Source organism: Hevea brasiliensis, chromosome 4 (assembly GCF_030052815.1).
Source record: "Hevea brasiliensis isolate MT/VB/25A 57/8 chromosome 4, ASM3005281v1, whole genome shotgun sequence".
Lineage (NCBI taxonomy): Eukaryota > Viridiplantae > Streptophyta > Magnoliopsida > Malpighiales > Euphorbiaceae > Hevea > Hevea brasiliensis.
Genome location: NC_079496.1, coordinates 422,230 through 437,744, shown reverse-complemented (window position 1 = coordinate 437,744; position 15,515 = coordinate 422,230). Strand labels below are relative to the sequence as shown.

Genomic DNA, 15,515 nt, shown 5'->3' with positions numbered 1-15,515 from the left:
GTTATAGGGGACTTTATTATCGCCGAAGAAGTTGCTCTCTCCTCTCGGTTGTGTAGGCTGTAGCTCGCTGATGGAGCTCTCTCCTCCACCAAATCTCTTAATTCCTAGGATTAGAAGTCCACAACACGTAGTAAGATTGTGGGATCTGAATCTGAATCAGAGTCCAAGGAGGTGGAGGCGGAGGCGGAGACAGAGATGGATGGAAGTTCCAAGAGCAACGAGTGCACTGGAACATGCCGGGGGGAAGATGGTGGTGGAGCTGGTGGGAGTGTTCAACGAGCTGACGGAGAGGATGAATGTGTTGTCAACGAGTTCTTCGCGGATACTCTTCAAGGCTCTGAAGCTGTGCATTCCAATACTGCAGAACTTACCTCTCGCCCCTGATGGCCGGCCTCCTCTCTCCAAGGCTTTGTCTGTGGCTCTTGTTCTAGCCGATCTTCAGGTACCTCGCTCTCCTCCTTCTACTTCTTAATTGAAGTACCGCCTCCATAGAACGTGTTCTGTTGGTCTGAAATGCAGTGACTTTTAGGATTCATAAACATTCTGCCTTGGTTTGTCACTCGTCCGCAACCTATTAGGATTTAGCCTCAATTTATACAATATCAGCTGGGATAACGCCAAGCAAAATTTCCAATAAAGTACGGCTTTTGGCGTCTGAAAATTGCTCATATTCAAAGTATTGTAAGAGGGTATAGAGTTGCTTTTCTGCTCGAGGTTGTAAACTTTTCGAAATTGAGATTTTTCTCCTAAAACTGGATGAAATACTTGTACTTATATTTGCTTTTAGGCAAATTAAATAATTGGGTTAACACTATCTTGCGGGTTTCCGGGCGCTGGATACGCTAATAACAGCCCAAATAACAGGAGTTGATTCCAACTGTCAAATTGGACTTGTTTAGTGCATGCTTGGCAAATGATATGTGGGTTTTCCTAATAATTGCCCTTTCCTTGGTTCTCATTCCTTTGGGTTGATCTAGTTCACTTCTTTGTAGCTTTAGCTTCTACTTTCTTTATTTCTTTTTTTTTTTTTTTTTTTTTTTTTTTTGCTATTTAAAGCTTTTATAGTAAATTGCAGATGGACGCAGAAGTTATTTCGGCCAGTATATTGACACAAGTTTTTGAGGCCGGTGCAATAACCATACATGAAGTCAGATATCGCATAGGTACTGGTACTGCTCATCTACTGCACGAAAGTTTGCGTGTGAAGAACATTCCCTCAAGAATTGAAGTTTTGGATGATGATGGCGCTGCTGCTTTAAGGAAGTTTTGCCTTACCTACTATGATATTCGGGCTGTGATTCTGGACTTAGCTCTCAAGCTTGATATGATGAGGCATTTAGATTATCTGCCTAGATATCAGCAACAAATGCTGTCTCTTCAAGTTATGAAGATACATGCCCCCTTGGCTCATGTTGTTGGAACTAACTACTTGTCATTGGAGCTGGAGGATCTCTCATTTCGCTACCTTTTCCCATATTCATACCTCTATGTGGATACATGGTTACGCAGCCATCAGACAGAAAGTAAGCCTCTAATTGATATATACATTGAAGAGCTGCATCAATCCCTAAAAGCTGATCCTATCTTAGCAGACATGGTGGAGGACATCTCCATTAAAGGTCGCTATAAAAGTCGGTTCAGCACAATGAAGAAGCTCTTGAAAGATGGTCGCAAGCCAGAGGAAGTAAATGATGTTCTAGGTTTACGAGTCATACTCAATCCCAGGTCTACAGAAAATGTGTCAGAATTAGGTGAAAAGGCATGCTACAGGACACGTGAAATTATCCGATCTTTGTGGAAAGAAATGCCACACAGAACAAAAGACTATATTGCCAGGCCCAAAGCCAATGGATATAGGAGCCTGCATATGGCAGTTGATGTGAGTGACAATGGCAAGTCTAGACCACTGATGGAAATTCAAATAAGGACTATGGAGATGGACCTGCTGGCAGTTGATGGAACAGCATCACATTCATTATACAAGGGTGGACTTACTGATCCAGAAGAGGTCAGTCCTCTGATTGTATAGTTGAGATTCATTGTTTATGATGAGTTTCAATAAACCATAATCTTGGGCCAACACCATAAGATTAGTCACAGAAGCAGAGTGGGAGATCTAAAAAGCAAATGGACTATCTGAATGTGAATGATTAAAATTTGAAACCTCCTAAAAATTATGTGAATAAGCCTTGAACGCATCCTAGATTTTAGTATTTCTTTTTTTTTTTTCCTTAATTTTGTTGTATAATCACAGAATGAGGGCTCATTTATCCATGTAAAATTTCCTCCATCAGTTCAAAGTCTAGTCACCAAGTTGGAATGGAAATGAGGAAGCACCAGGAGAGGCGCAGGATTGTTTTGACTCAATAGAAGGATACAGAAAGACTTAATTGCACACCTTCTTTAAATATTTAAAGTGCACAAGCCTTATCATTTGACATGACATGGTTAAACATTAAATTAACCATCTTTCTTAGAAGCTGATTGAGTTGTTGGTCATGTCAGGCAAAGCGGCTCAAGGCTATAATGATGGCAGCTGCTGAACTTGCAGCATTGCGTCTTAGGGATCTTCCATCCGCTAAAGGTATTGAGATTGACCGGAGAGATAGAGTATTTCGTCTTTTTGACAAGAATGGTGATGGCCAGATCAGCATTGAGGAACTTATGGAAGTGATGGAAGAGCTTGGTGCCCCAGGGGAAGATGCAAGGGAGATGATGCAGCTCCTTGATGCAAATAGTGATGGTTCTCTGAGCTCTGACGAATTTGATACATTTCAGAAACAGGTAAAATATTGATTTGTGTTGCAGATAATTAAACATGAAATGAAAATATCCCATGTTTCGTTTTCCATTACAAGGTAGTGGTTCCATGTTGAAATGGGCCTTATTGTTTCTCTGTGCTTGTATCAACAAATTCCTTCATAAATTTAATTCCATATTCCCATGGGCCCATGGCAGATCTTTTGGTTTAAGGGTGAAGTGGCATTGTTGTGTAGGATCAAAATTGCGTGATAATAGCATTACCATCACAACAGTCATGATGACGGGCATGCTTGCTTGCACCGTTATAACCATTTTCGGTTTAGAATACAGTTGTTCTGTACTTCTGTTGTGGGCTGGTTCTACCATTCTATCGAATATTGCCTTTCAGTTAATTTCTTTAGCTTGCAAAATATGGTCCTGTGCCAAGTGCAGTGACTATGTGTGATTCTGTTGGAAATTTGAGTAGAAATCTGATATCTGACTATTGAATTTGAAAATACTCTATTTGTTGATGTGTTAGATGTCAGTGATCCCCAACGACCATGGGAAGTTGCTTGTTGCAGATTATGTAGTTAGCCACCACTGATATTCCATTTGATATTATTTGTATTTGTTTCTAATGCTTGTATGTGTATAATAATGTTTGTACAGGTTGAATTCATGCGGGTTTTAGAGGACAGAGATGATGAATGCAAGACCATGCTGAATAAGAAACTTAAAATGGCAGAAGATAGTGGCTTGATTAAGGTATATGGCGAAGAGCTTGGCAACAGGCTTGCAAACTAGGAGCTGTTAAATGCAGTACGTAATGCCCTCTCACTGAAAAAGTAATTTTTCTTTAAAAAAGGGTATAGGTTGCAACTGTATTCCCAAATAGGCTAAAGAGCCATAACATGAAATAAATTTCCAAGGAAATTAGAAGAGTTTATTCCCAAATGGGAAATTCTTGTATAGAGTCGTCCATCATGGACTTAAAACAGACGTGTGGGGAAATTTACTTGTAAAATAAATGAAATTCGAAATTCACGGTGTTTGTGTTCATGATGGAGGTAAGCATAACTTGAAATGAATTCTCAAGGAAACTGAAAGAATGCAAGTAATTATTTATTAGAGTTGGGAATCCAAGCAGACAAACGAGAGATGCATGGAATGGAGCTAATAGAAGTTCCTTTCCTTGCTACTGATCATCCTCTAAAAGCAAGAATCTGGATGGAGAATTGTTTGCCTTCTCCATCTCATCAACCCTAACAAGCACATTCTTCTTAAGTTCTTCCAAGGAGGCCACATACTGCTCCAGCTCCTCCGAGTCCATCCTCTCTACAGGATCATCCCACCAGAACGTGTCTCTTCCGGAGGCGGCTTCTTTCTCACGATCCTTCCTTATCCTGTCTAACAGTTTCCTCTGATGCTCCAACTTGACAAGTGCCTCCATGTATTGCTTCCTGCTCTTCTCCACTTGGTCTGCGTTTACGTTCCCATTGTTGTTAGAGTCAGAGAGACAGCGATCTATTACGTTGTCAACGGAGGGGTGATCAAAGGCAAATGGTTTGCCGGCTGGGGAGAAGCCGACGACTGCCACCTCAGCTCCGCAAAGTACACAAAGCTCACCAGCCTTATTGAGAAGACCTTGGCGCCGCTTTGCAAAGGTTACATCTGGGGATTGTTTTTTGGTTATTTTCTTCATCTAAATCTTCCGGCGTCGTCCTTCATTTGCCATGGCCTTTTGCTTTAGTGGTTTTTTTTCTTCTTCTTATGTACATAAAAATATATAGATAGATATTATGGAATATCTCTCTATTCATAAATTACTATGATTCCAAATATGGCAATTTAAATCCTTCTCAAAAACAAGAAAAAAAAAGGGCAATTTAATAAAAGATCTCGCGTAATCTTGGCAGATCCATCCCATTAATAAATAAATATATTTATAATATTTATTAATTTTAATTTAACAGTATTAAAATTATATATATTTTTCGAAATATATTAAAATTATATTTAAAACTATAAAATTTTAATTAAAGTCTGAAATAGAATCTTTGATTCCTAAAAATTATTTTTCTTGAGAAATATTGAAATTTATTAATATATGTATTACTTGGAATTCCCGATTATTTGTTATTTTTCGAGCTGTAATTTTTATACAAATGTCTAATCAACATAAACTTATCGTGTATTAACATTGAGTTTTTAAGAAAAAACAAAAAAAAAACTTGAAACTGCCCCGAGATTGAGGGACCGATCATATAATTTACCCTAAAAAACTTGAAAACTATGCATATACACGCACGAAAATTGAGTTATCAAGGAAGACTTGGATTATCATCAACATGAATCAATTTCATTTTCCAATAAAATTATAACTCTTATATTATGAATATAGATTACTACAACAGATCTTTAACCTATTCACGGAGTGACTCTCAAAAAAAGTTGAAAGCCCTTTTTTAATTGCAGGAATCCATTTACCTCTGTCATATTAAAATAATAAAATTTAATTATTAATACAAAAATTAAGGAACCTATATATGATTATACAGTAATTTTACATTTCTTCTATGCGTACTTATTTTTATAGATATTATTGATAGATTATATATAAAGCTATTTGCAGAGGAAATAAGGAAGTTAGGGCATAATTTACTCTTTCATTTCAAGGCCCAAAGGGCATAATTTACTTTCTTTCACATGCTGAATAACTATAATAACTACAAAGAGTAGGTTTTTGCACATGGTAAACAGGGATGTACACTGGTTTCTCCTCTCCAAGGCCTCCCTCACCTAGCAATTCATTATATATTCACACTTGTGTGGTCAACAGTCCTTGACCCGATGGGACGCTTAAATCATTTGATAGCTTTTTACATAACTGCGTTCAAATAATAATTATATTAAAAACATTCATATCTCCAAATTAAATATCAACAATTATTAGGAAGGAAATTAAGAATATACCTGTCTATAAACTGAAGGATCTCCATATGATTTATGTAATTCAACTACATGCAGCGATGGACTTATTTCAAATACCTGATACAATTACATAAATTTCAGCAACTCAACATCTGTGTGCAAATTTCTATAACTTGCAATTACTTCAACAAATTTCAGATACCTCTGCAGCAACTGCAAGACTACCCATACTTCTCTGCTCCTTGTTCTCTTGCACCACTTTCAACTGATAAAGGACACAATTCTCATCATCAAGATATATCAACATTTTATAGTTCTAGCAAGCAAGAAAAATTGTGTATGTCTCAAATTTACAAAAATACTAACCTTCCCATTTTTCTTTTGGATTCGAAATCCCATCCCCGTCACAATATCCTCTATTTTCTCAAGCAAATCCTTCAAAGAGTGACTAGATGTAAATCTAATCTTCCTCTCTGAAACATCCTAAATTGATACAAACCAAATGTACATACACTATGCAATCAGATATTCTAGTCATTTTGTGAACCAGCAATAGAAAAAATAGCCTCTGGCTACTTTTTAGTCACCTCTTTCTCAAAGAACCCAGAGAGGTCTAGACATGAGGACATTCCAATCAACTGAAAGGCATTGATGAGTGCAGGCGATCCTGGACTCCTCTCCCCTTCCAATGGCTATACAAAAAGAACAATCCTTCTAGTTACAGCAACAGAGCACTAAAAATTACACCAAAAGGGTGGTTTATCAAGATAAACATTTCCGACTCATACCATTTCATGCATCGAGAAAGCTTCATTGTCAATATATATATCATCTTCTTCTTCTGCAGGATCAGCAGGAGTATAGTCCTGCTTGAACCATTCATCAGCTTTGATACCTGCCACTGTTATTCTGGTAACTGGATTTGGATCAAGGATCCTCCTTATCATGTTTTGAGCACCTGGTGATAGCCATTTAGGTATCTGAGCGTCACCCTTGAATATCTGCAATATGTGAAAGCAAGGAAAATGAGAACTTCTCAAAATAAAAGTGGTAGGACCATGTAAAAGTTGAAGAGGTCAAGGAGTTCTCAATACCTTTTGATATAGAACTGCAATGTTTCTATCATCAAAAGGGAGATATCCTGTGAGAATTACATATAAAATAACACCACATGACCAAATATCTGATGTGGCACCATCATAACCTCTGTTTGAGAGAATCTCAGGTGCAACATAGTTAGGACTTCCGCAGGTTGTATGCAGTAACCCATCATCCTAATATTTCAGACAATTCAACAAAGGAATCAGCTACCTGAAAAGAAAATGTTTTCATTGTTTGGTTTAGAAGGAAGCATACCCTGAAATGCTGTGGTAAAGCGCTGAGTCCAAAATCAGATATCTTTATGTTTCCTTTTGCATCAACAAGAACATTCTCTAGCTGCAAATTGAACACATAATATTTCTATTAGAAAGACAAGCAAGAATGTTTAAAGAAACTGTCATTTACATATAATTGAATGTCAAGAAGTGCCAAAAACAACCTTGAGATCCCTATGGAAAACACCTTTGCTGTGACAGTAACTGACACCATCAATCAACTGCTGAAAGAGCTTCCTGCCCTGAGCTTCTGAAAGCTTGCCCTTGGATGCCTGTGAGAATAAAGCAGGTAAAGAATGACTAAGGCTTGAAAATGATCAGTTTGAACAAAAAAAATTTAATTGCATAAAAATCTTAAGAACATATTTGTGAATAAAGATGCTCACTATTCTGTCAAACAATTCCCCTCCATTTACATATTCTAGGACCATGTAAATCTTTGATTTGCTTGCCAAGACCTGCATATTTGCCATAAAAAAATGTAGCACAAAATTACACAGATTCATCAGTCATATGTGAACCTAACTGAAATGTATAGCTCCAAAATAGAAATTCTAAACAGAAATTTGAAAAAAAACGAAGAGAGAAATTAAAAAAAAAAAAGACTTTATGTCATCAGTGTTTGTCCAGAGTGTGATGAGGACTGTGATGAAATGTTAGGGGATACAGCCCAAGGAAACATGATAACGCCATAACTGGAAAATAAACACGGTTTAGTCTGAAAAATCTTGCAATATTTATCGAATTTTTTTTTTTCATTTGACTTCAGTTATCGTATAAGCTTCAACATTATATTTAATTAAGAGTCTAATGCAAGAAAGCATTTATTAGCTGTGGTGAATAATAGTTACTGCACCAAAATATATCACTACTGATGCTGAAATATAATTCATGTGATTAGACCAATTACTAATCCATGAAGAAATCCCTTCCGTCCAAACCAATTGGCCTTATTAGAACCATCCTTTATTAAGCTTTTCCCGATCCATCATGCATACAGATCCAGTTCTGTTTCCTTTACAAAAAGATGCAACATTTTGCTCCCTTTCGTAACACATAAGGATGTTTAAGGACAGACCACGCAATTATTTTTTTAAAAATGGCAAATGGCTTCCGCAAGAGGTCCATGCTCTGACAAATTTAATAGTCGATGCATCCAGCCAATGTGGGACCCACTCTGAAGCTTACTGCCACCAATTTCTGATGGACTCTCAATTATCCGTGGCGTTTTCAGGTTTCTGTAGCCAATTGAATACCGGATGGCTCCAGTTCGCGTGACGAGGACATTTCCGTCCCCAACTTGCCATGCGATGCGCGAGAGAGGGCCTAACTAACACGCACCTGACACAAACCTTTCCAATCCACGCGGCAAATTTTGACCGGAAAATTAAAAGAATTATTTTTATTTTTTTTTGTACGATTTGAAGAATTTTCCTAAAAATAAATGAAAAGAAAATTAATAAAAAAATCCGCAAGTTTCCAAGTAAAGTAGACGAAGTAAATAACCACAAAAATAGGCACAATATTATCCAATGATTGCGGCATTATTATGTGATTTGTGCTTCAAGCGAAGCATCATTAATTGACATTATTCCGTTCCTAATAGTTTTGAGTATGGAAATAAGGCAGATTATTAAAGAAATAAGCTCGCAGAAAAGTAAAGGGGAAGGAGTCCATGGAGGAAATTACTTAATTAAGATGAGGGAGCTGAAAATACCTCATATAATCTGACAACGTTCGGATGTTTAAGAAGCTTCAAGGTGGCGATCTCCCTCTTTATCTGTAATCAAATTCCGTTTAATTTATGAGAAATAATGTAGAATGAAATTAAAAAAAAAAAAAGATGAAATTGCAGAGGAAGGGAAGCAGAAAAAAGGGAAAGATTTAAGAAACCTGATCAGTGATGTTGAGATGGATGATTCTGTTCTTCTCAAGAATTTTAACAGCAAAAGGTTGGCCGGATTCAATGTTCTTCGCTAATTTGACTTTTCCAAAATTGCCTTCCCCAAGAGTCCTGCCGAGCTCGTATTTACCAAGTCGCATTCCCTTTGAGTTTGAGTGGATTCAGAGCAAAGCAAAGAGAGAAGAGGGTTGTATCTTTCTTTCTCACCAGGAGAGGAGAGGAGAGAGAGAGAGAGAGAGAGAGAGAGAGAGAGAGAGAAAGATGAATGTATTTACGGAACTGGAAAATGGGTAGAGATCGAGTAGGGAGGATGAAGGATCGGGATATAAACGTGGCGTTCCGAATGTATAACTGTTGAAACTGTAAATAGATTAATTCGCCCTAAGTTTATAATAAATTATAAATAAAAAAATAAATAAAAGTGTAATTAGGAGTTGGTGTTGCCTGCACGTAAGGCGATCACATTATACCATTTCTGACCAGCATCTTTAACCTTTTGCCACCCTTCAATTATCATAAATCATCTCTTAATTTCCATGCACTCCTCCATTTCTACGTCATCTTTCTTTTCTTTTTATTAGTTTTATTTCAATTTCTGAATAAAAATATATGTTATTAAGGAGGGATCATATTTTATATCGATATCAAGCAGGGTGCCTATTTGATTTCATATGTGTGGTTACAAGTTCATTATTATGTTCAATCTGTCGCGTTGAAGCTTCCTAATGGATTATATAATTAAACTTAAAATTAAAAGCTAAATGGACGGTTTTCCTTAAAAAAAAATATATATGTATATAATAAATGGACGGTGACATGATAAATATTTACATTATTAAAACACATGTAATTTTGAAATTCAATTTAATATTTCTTTTCTTCCCCTCTTTCTAAGATTCTGCTCTATAGAAGAGAAGTAATTTTGTCATGTTGAAATCATGACCTCTTTTTGTAACATATAACTAATATTATTTCACAATGGCAATATAAAAATAATGTTTAATTTAAGCCAACGCAAAGAAATATATATATATAAATTAAATTAAAAAAAGAAAACGGCCCGACCATCTCACATGGAACTTATTATTAATCCTTATAAATTGGTCGTCACAAGCTCTCGGTTAATATTTTAAATCCAATTGAACCTGATTATCATTAAATTCAGTTATAAAATTAAAATGGATTGAAATGACTAAAAATCGTACTAATATTATTGATTATTTTCATTTTCATTCTGAATTATCAGTTTCAATTGGTAGGTGAAGTTTTTCTTCTTAATTGTAAACAAGCCTTAGTCTTGGTCGGAGCAATTTCTTTATTTCGGATAAACACCGGTAGACACGTCATTTATGCGCAAGCAATCATTAATTTTTCTGTTTGGTTAATTTTAATGCTTGCGTTTAATTCTTGCTTATGGATAATTATTGGGGAAGCGTTGAAGAGATCATTAAACTTGAAGAAGAGAAGCACATGATATATTAATTATGTCATCACAGCTGTTGTGCCAACCAGTCCCTGATTGATTCCATTTTTTATTTTTCTAGCTACCTGCTCAAACCTGCACTGTAGGGTTCCAATAACAGATGAAAAATGACAAACATATGTTTGAATTTATCAAGGGAACAGTCAAAAACTAATTAAGAAGAAGAGTAGAAGCTTTCATTTGCGTGCGATGACCATCCTACCATTTCCCTCAAAAAGAATATTCGTATGATCTTACATACACACACACACACACGAAACCTTCTGATTTGGACCAGCCATGCCTTTCATAACATAATCAATGCCATCCAAACTAAATGACTCGATTGTGAGCTGAACAATCAAGAAGAGGAAAAAGATTCTGTTTAAAGTGGTGGTGTTCGGTGACTCGATTGCGGTTAAGACCCAGTTGCTATATAGGCTCGCTAAGCGAGTTCTGCTTCCATTCCAAGCCCAACACTACTGTCAACACTCACCATCAAAGGGGCCAAAATCTGGGATGCTGTTGGCCAAGAAGGTTTCTCATTTTCTTTTAATTTGGAAATAAAAATTTTAATTTCGGATTTTTATTGACTCTATTTTATTTGCTTAATGAAATATTTTGAAGTGGTTATAAGATGATAGAAATTGAGGGGTTTTTTTTTTTTTTAAAACAAAAGCTTTAAAGTAAAATTTTAATTTATTTTCATCGACTTACTCTATACCAAAAAAAAGTACATAAAAAATAATATTATAATATTGTTTAAGATGAACTTATTTATTTATTGGGTTTATTAAATAAATGGAAGAGTTGGTTGGATGCGGGAGGACTCGCAAAATCCACCACAGAGCCGACGGATGAACTCACGATCCACCGCCAGACAATGCAATGGCTGAAGATTTAACACGCATATATTAATGAATACATGGCCAAACTAAGTTCATCCTGGTTCCTGGATATTCATGTCCCTTTACCTAAATCACTATATTAGTAATTAAGTACACTATATTAGTAATTAAGTAGGACCGTGAGATCGACACCGAATATGAGTTTTTAATTATCGTGCGCCACATAAATTACAGGTGTCAATATATGAGAAAATAGGAATAAGAGCTGGAAGGCAACATCACATCACATGAGTCATGCTCCATTTTTATTTTTTTTAAGAAAATTTTTTAATTGAAGTTGAATATGAGAAAAACAGACACATCAAGGCTTTAAGGCTTTTATATAATCTTGAATTCCCCTCGCATGAAATGGGCCAGCAGTTTTGTTTTTGCTAAGCCCAGGATTCTTTTAGATAGTGTTATCCAATAAAATACTCGACCACTCACTAGACCAATACCAACACCAAATCAAAACCCAAAAACAACACACCCCTAATTCAACTAAACTCTTTGAAAAAAAAAAATCAACTAAAATAAAATAAAATAAACTAGTCATTTTGAAGAGCTCAAAGCTCTTCGTCTGCCACCCTACCACCTACATTATCCTTAAGCTCCTGTGATTTCTTCTTTGCAGATTCTAAGGTCTCCCCAGCTTTTTGTTTGGCTATATCAAGACCCTCTTTAGCCTCGTCTTCTGTTTCCGCTTGCTTTTCCCTTGCCTTGTTCCCCATTTCCTTAGCCGCCTCTTTTGCGTCTTCAGCTTTCTTTGCTAACCGCTCCCTCGCCTCTTCCGCCTTCTGGGATGCTTTTTCCTTGGCCGCACCACTAGTTACTCTGGCCTTGTCCTTTGCTTCCTCATATGCCGCCTCTGCTTTCTCTGCCGCTCCCTTCTTTGCCTCGTAAGCCTTTTCTTTTACTTCTTCTGCAGTTTCACTAGCCTTCTCTTTAGCTGCACCAACTGTAGCACCAAGCTTTTCCTTGGCTGCATTCGTCTTCTCTTTTGCCCTATCCGCCATTTCTTCTGCCTTGTGTGTTGCGGCATCCTTCACATCTCCAGCTCTTTCTGCATCGAGCATGTTACATTAACACTTCAAATTTTTTTTCTTCAGATAATCGACGATAAAAGTTAAAAAGTTAACACCATAGAGATTTTGGAAAACTGCAGGGGAAGAGAGACAAATGTATATGATAAATGGCATGGGTTACTGACCAGATGCCTCGTCTTTGGCCCTCTTAGCAGAGTCGGTGACTGCATCAGAGACTTTCTTAGCTTCATCTTGCTTTCGTCCAATTGTCTCAGAGATTTTCTCCTTAGCCCATTCAGTCCAGGACTCCGTTGTTTCTTTCGCCTCTTCAGCTTTCTCTGCCGCCTCTTCTGTTGCTTCTTGTGCCTCTCCCTTCGCCTTAAAGTCCTCACTTTCCTCGCTTGTCGACGGCAGATGGTCGACGCTGGAGCTATTACAACCGATAACAAGCGTTAACAGCATCACAAGCGCCAACCAAACCAAAAGCCTTGAAGCCATTATCACGTATATGACACAGTTGATATACGTATCGCACTGGGAATAACCGAATTTAAGTATTGTGGAGTAGGAAGTAGAAGTGATTACAGGGTTGCTAATAAGCCCACTTAAATTGGAGCAGGATATGATTGAGGGTGAAAATGTTAGTTTTTGTCAAGTTTTAAGATCCGAAGTTGCGGAGCTTGGCAAATGACAGCTGCCACGCAACGTGTAGAACCTAGAAGGCATAATTGTTGGTAGATAGACAAGTGTCATTTAGGTGTCAACTTCTGGGACTTTTCACCGATTTTGGAAAGCTATTTTTCCGCTCTTTCTAGGCATCATTATCCAAATATACCAAAAATAGCTGCTGCACAATAACCGTTTCTCGCATTAAACGATGCATATACATACGATATCCATGATAGCCTCCAGCCGCTGGTGAGGTATTTGGCTAAGTGATGTGCCTGGCTTTACAGCTTAAGTCACCGACTCTCATTCTGCCTACAGATTTTGCTTGGTTAGGTTTGTTTTGCATTTTGGAAACGCTAATGTGGGGATGACCATCGGATTAGGCCGAATAAGACACTCACCCATCAATAAATGATATATTAATTAAAATCATAATAAGTCTAATAAACAAAATTTCATATTAAAATTGGTAATTTTAGTTTTTTACTAAAGCTTCTTTTAAGATAAATTATTAAAAAAAATAATTAAATTTTGATACAATAGTTTTTATTTTTTTTAATTTAAAATTACATTTTTTATATTGATAAAAAAATATAATTAAAAATTCAATTTTCTTTTTTTTTCAGAGGAGAAATTTTAGCATTTCATTAATAAGATAAGTATAACATAACGAAAAAAAAAAAGATAATTAAAATATTTTATTCAGAAATGATCTGGATAAAGTTAGAATAGTTTTCTGAATAGTAACTGATCCTTTTTTTATTTTGGGCGACGAAAGAAAATTTCTACAATATTGCCCTTTCGGGAATTTGTTACCTTTATGGCCCACAAAACATATGAAACCACTAATCATCAATGAAAAAATAGGCCGCATTACCAGGCTCCATCGATAAAATAGCATTGCCCATACTTGAGTAATTCTCCAACCAAAAGAAATCAATGATCCACGTTGTATTTCAAATTGTCAAATAACTCATTCAAATATGGAAAAAAAATCTCACTAAATGGAAAACACAAAATCCCAAAACGGGAAGAAACAAAACCCTAATATTAGAGAGAAAAATCTCAGATCTATTTATAAAGGATACAAATTTAAGAAGATAAACTCAGATATATTCTAAAACGGATATAAATCTAAGAAATTATTAGAAAAAAACAACAAAAAAAATAAAAGAAAAAAGAAATTGATCTAGGTATAGTCATAGGTAAAAAAACTCACTGATAATTGTCCAAAAAAAGAGATTTGAAAGAGAAAAGAAAAAAGAGAAAGAAAAGAGGAGAAGAGGAGGAGAAGATTAAAAGAAATTATGCAAACTTAATTAAAAATTAGATTTTCCAAATTAGGGTAAGGTATGAATTCGAATCAATTTAAATACCGATTTAATCAGCTCAGTTTCTCTCTATTCAAGGGAAGAAAGATAATAAGATTCGAGTTTTAGTTGATTTTAAACCATTTATTAGCGGATCTAATGAATCAATGTGTATTAATTACTAGAACGAATTACTAGAACGAAGACTTCCACTTTTATTGTTTTCTCTCCTTTAGTTCTAGTTTCTCAAAACATTAGGTCTCACCCTTGCAGAAAAACATTGGTTTTCCCTCTCCCCCCTCCCTGACGTGGGTTTCCCCTCTCCCTCTCGGATGGGATTGTAAAAATTTTTGGGTTTATTTTTGTAGACTCATAGGTCTGAGGTTGAAGGAGAGGGGTTGTTTGTAACCTGCACAAGCTGGGTTTCTTAAACTTACCTTTTGTTTGGGAGGGAGTTTTTTAAGGTTAAAAGAAGTTTAACAAGGTTTAAAAGCTCTTTACTCATTTTTGGGAGGAGTGAAGGTTTTATAAGGTACATTTTTTGAAGGTTTTTAAAAACCTCTAAAAACCTCAATTATTTGACTCACCAATTTGGTAGGTTAATAAGGTAAAGTTATTTGATGTTTTTTTTTTATTTTAATTTTCCCTCCTATTTTATTCTTACTTATTTATTATAATTCCAAAAATATCTAAAAGTGTGTAACCTAATAATAATTTCCATAGCCGTCTTTTTCTTCCTGAGTCACGCAATCTTCCACCATCACAGACATCTTCTTCTACTAGGTACAATAACTCTCCTTTTCACCTTTTTTTTTTTTTTTTTAACTTTCTCTCTAACTTATTATTTTCTTTGTCTTCTTGGATAAAGTTACAGCATAAATTATGGTTTTACAAATAGCTATTTTTTATCCACCCTTTTTTTTTTGTCTTCTTTCATAAAGTGATTGCAAATAGCTTTTTTTTTCCAATTATTAATTCATAATATGATTGGATTCTTTGTGTTTATTCATGGAAACTTGACTTTCAGGTGAACCAATAGGTGTTAGTAGTATGCCCTAGAGTATATCATTTAGTATGTATCTTGTATATGTTTTATTAATAAAAAGCATTTTCACTTTTCTGTTTACATAATATATTTATGTGTAATAGAAAAGGTCTATTGATATTTTGTTAGAAATTCTATTCTTAAGTTGTTAAGAATATGAAT

General features: G+C 35.8%; 4 protein-coding genes across 6 annotated transcripts; 1 reads left to right on the top strand and 3 right to left on the bottom strand.

Annotated features, from left to right (window-relative positions):
* The first annotated feature begins 70 nt into the window (after positions 1–70).
* LOC110635259 (probable GTP diphosphokinase CRSH, chloroplastic) lies at positions 71–3,804 on the top strand. Its single transcript, XM_021784521.2, has 4 exons — positions 71–442; positions 1,076–2,008; positions 2,506–2,784; positions 3,415–3,804. Exons 1-4 carry the CDS (start codon positions 71–73, stop codon positions 3,547–3,549), a joined length of 1,719 nt encoding a protein of 572 aa, XP_021640213.2. The 3' UTR covers positions 3,550–3,804.
* LOC110635265 (agamous-like MADS-box protein AGL62) lies at positions 3,606–4,948 on the bottom strand. The gene has a single exon (XM_021784531.2). The coding sequence runs from the start codon at positions 4,445–4,447 to the stop codon at positions 3,941–3,943; it is 507 nt and encodes a 168-aa protein (XP_021640223.2). The 5' UTR covers positions 4,448–4,948; the 3' UTR covers positions 3,606–3,940.
* A 443-nt stretch (positions 4,949–5,391) lies between these two features.
* On the bottom strand, positions 5,392–9,321 carry LOC110635260 (CBL-interacting serine/threonine-protein kinase 1). Of its 3 annotated transcripts, none has more exons than XM_021784522.2 (12): positions 8,946–9,318; positions 8,770–8,832; positions 7,439–7,510; positions 7,217–7,324; positions 7,033–7,113; positions 6,771–6,950; positions 6,465–6,677; positions 6,264–6,368; positions 6,043–6,159; positions 5,879–5,941; positions 5,719–5,793; positions 5,392–5,632 (listed from the first exon to the last, which is right to left on the bottom strand). In XM_021784522.2, the coding sequence occupies exons 1-12, from the start codon at positions 9,093–9,095 to the stop codon at positions 5,564–5,566; spliced, it is 1,296 nt and encodes a 431-aa protein (XP_021640214.2). In that variant the 5' UTR covers positions 9,096–9,318; the 3' UTR covers positions 5,392–5,563. The 3 variants fall into 3 exon arrangements, with proteins under 3 accessions (XP_021640214.2, XP_021640218.2, XP_021640216.2); XM_021784526.2 differs by lacking the exon at positions 8,946–9,318 and adding an exon at positions 7,659–8,404 and having other exon boundaries at positions 8,770–8,787; XM_021784524.2 differs by lacking the exon at positions 6,771–6,950 and having other exon boundaries at positions 8,946–9,321.
* Positions 9,322–11,620: 2,299 nt separating this feature from the next.
* On the bottom strand, positions 11,621–12,972 carry LOC110635263 (late embryogenesis abundant protein D-29). The gene is made up of 2 exons (XM_021784529.2): positions 12,515–12,972; positions 11,621–12,367 (listed from the first exon to the last, which is right to left on the bottom strand). Exons 1-2 carry the CDS (start codon positions 12,825–12,827, stop codon positions 11,871–11,873), a joined length of 810 nt encoding a protein of 269 aa, XP_021640221.2. The 5' UTR covers positions 12,828–12,972; the 3' UTR covers positions 11,621–11,870.
* Between the last annotated feature and the right edge of the window lie 2,543 nt (positions 12,973–15,515).